Source organism: Vombatus ursinus, unplaced genomic scaffold (assembly GCF_900497805.2).
Source record: "Vombatus ursinus unplaced genomic scaffold, bare-nosed wombat genome assembly UNPS02015016.1, whole genome shotgun sequence".
NCBI lineage: Eukaryota > Metazoa > Chordata > Mammalia > Diprotodontia > Vombatidae > Vombatus > Vombatus ursinus.
In genome coordinates this window covers 13,887-14,835 of record NW_020954794.1, presented here as the reverse complement: position 1 = coordinate 14,835, position 949 = coordinate 13,887, and the positions used below count along the sequence as shown (strand labels likewise).

Genomic DNA, 949 nt, shown 5'->3' with positions numbered 1-949 from the left:
GTGACCTAGTGGCATTTTCAAATGATTGATTCTGTCCATTTAACTTTGAAGACTTTTCTCCTAGCCTGGGGAAGTAGGATATAGATCAGTTAGTTTGCTTTGTCCCAATGGAGGGAAGGGATTATAGTTAGATATGGGTGTATATGTGTCTGTATATGCATTTTATTATTTGTTTCTTGCAGAAGGAGAGATTAGACCTGAAATGAAAGAGACTACTGAAAAGCTAAGCATTTCTGTGAAAGAGACTCACCAGGAAAGCTTCATGAGTGATGGTCCTTGTGACTTCACTGGGAGAGATATCTGTGCTGTATTTCACAGATTCCACACAGGAGAGCAACCTTATGATCATCATCATTGTGGGAAAGACTTGAGTCAACAGTCATCCCTTACTTACCATCAAAAAATTCATAATGGAAAGAAACCACATGAGTGTCATGAATGTGGTGAAACTTTTAGTGAACACTCATCCTGCAGTATTCATAGTGACAGGAAACCTCATGAATGTAATGAGTTTGGAAAGGCTTGGAGTTGCAAATCCAGTGTTGCTGAGCACCAGAGAATCCACACTGGGGTGAAACCCTATGAATGTAATCAATGTGGAAAGGCTTTTAAAAGTACCTCTGGACTTTATGGACATCAGAGAATCCACACTAGGGAGAAACCTTATGAATGTAATGCATGTGGAAAGGTTTTCACACAGAACTCCAATCTTGCTGCACATCAGAGAACCCACACTGGTGAGAAACCTTATGTATGTAATCAATGTGGCAAGGCTCTCTGTTCCAGCTCCAGTCTTGCTGCACACCAGAGAATCCACACTGGAGAGAAACCTTATGAATGTAATCAATGTGGAAAGGCTTTCAGACTAAAGTCTGACCTTGCTCTACATCAGAGAATTCACACTGGGGAGAAACCTTATCAATGTGATCAATGTGGAAAGGCTTTCAGA

At 40.8% G+C, this 949-nt stretch overlaps 1 protein-coding gene across 1 annotated transcript in view; it reads left to right on the top strand.

The window, feature by feature from the left end:
• LOC114030826 (zinc finger protein 420-like) overlaps positions 1-949 on the top strand; it is a 64,244-nt gene that overhangs the window by 61,158 nt on the left and 2,137 nt on the right. Inside the window, exon 5 of the mRNA XM_027845731.1 lies at positions 183-870. Within this exon, the coding sequence (XP_027701532.1) occupies positions 183-870 (688 nt within the window). The remainder of the gene's footprint in view (positions 1-182; positions 871-949) is intronic.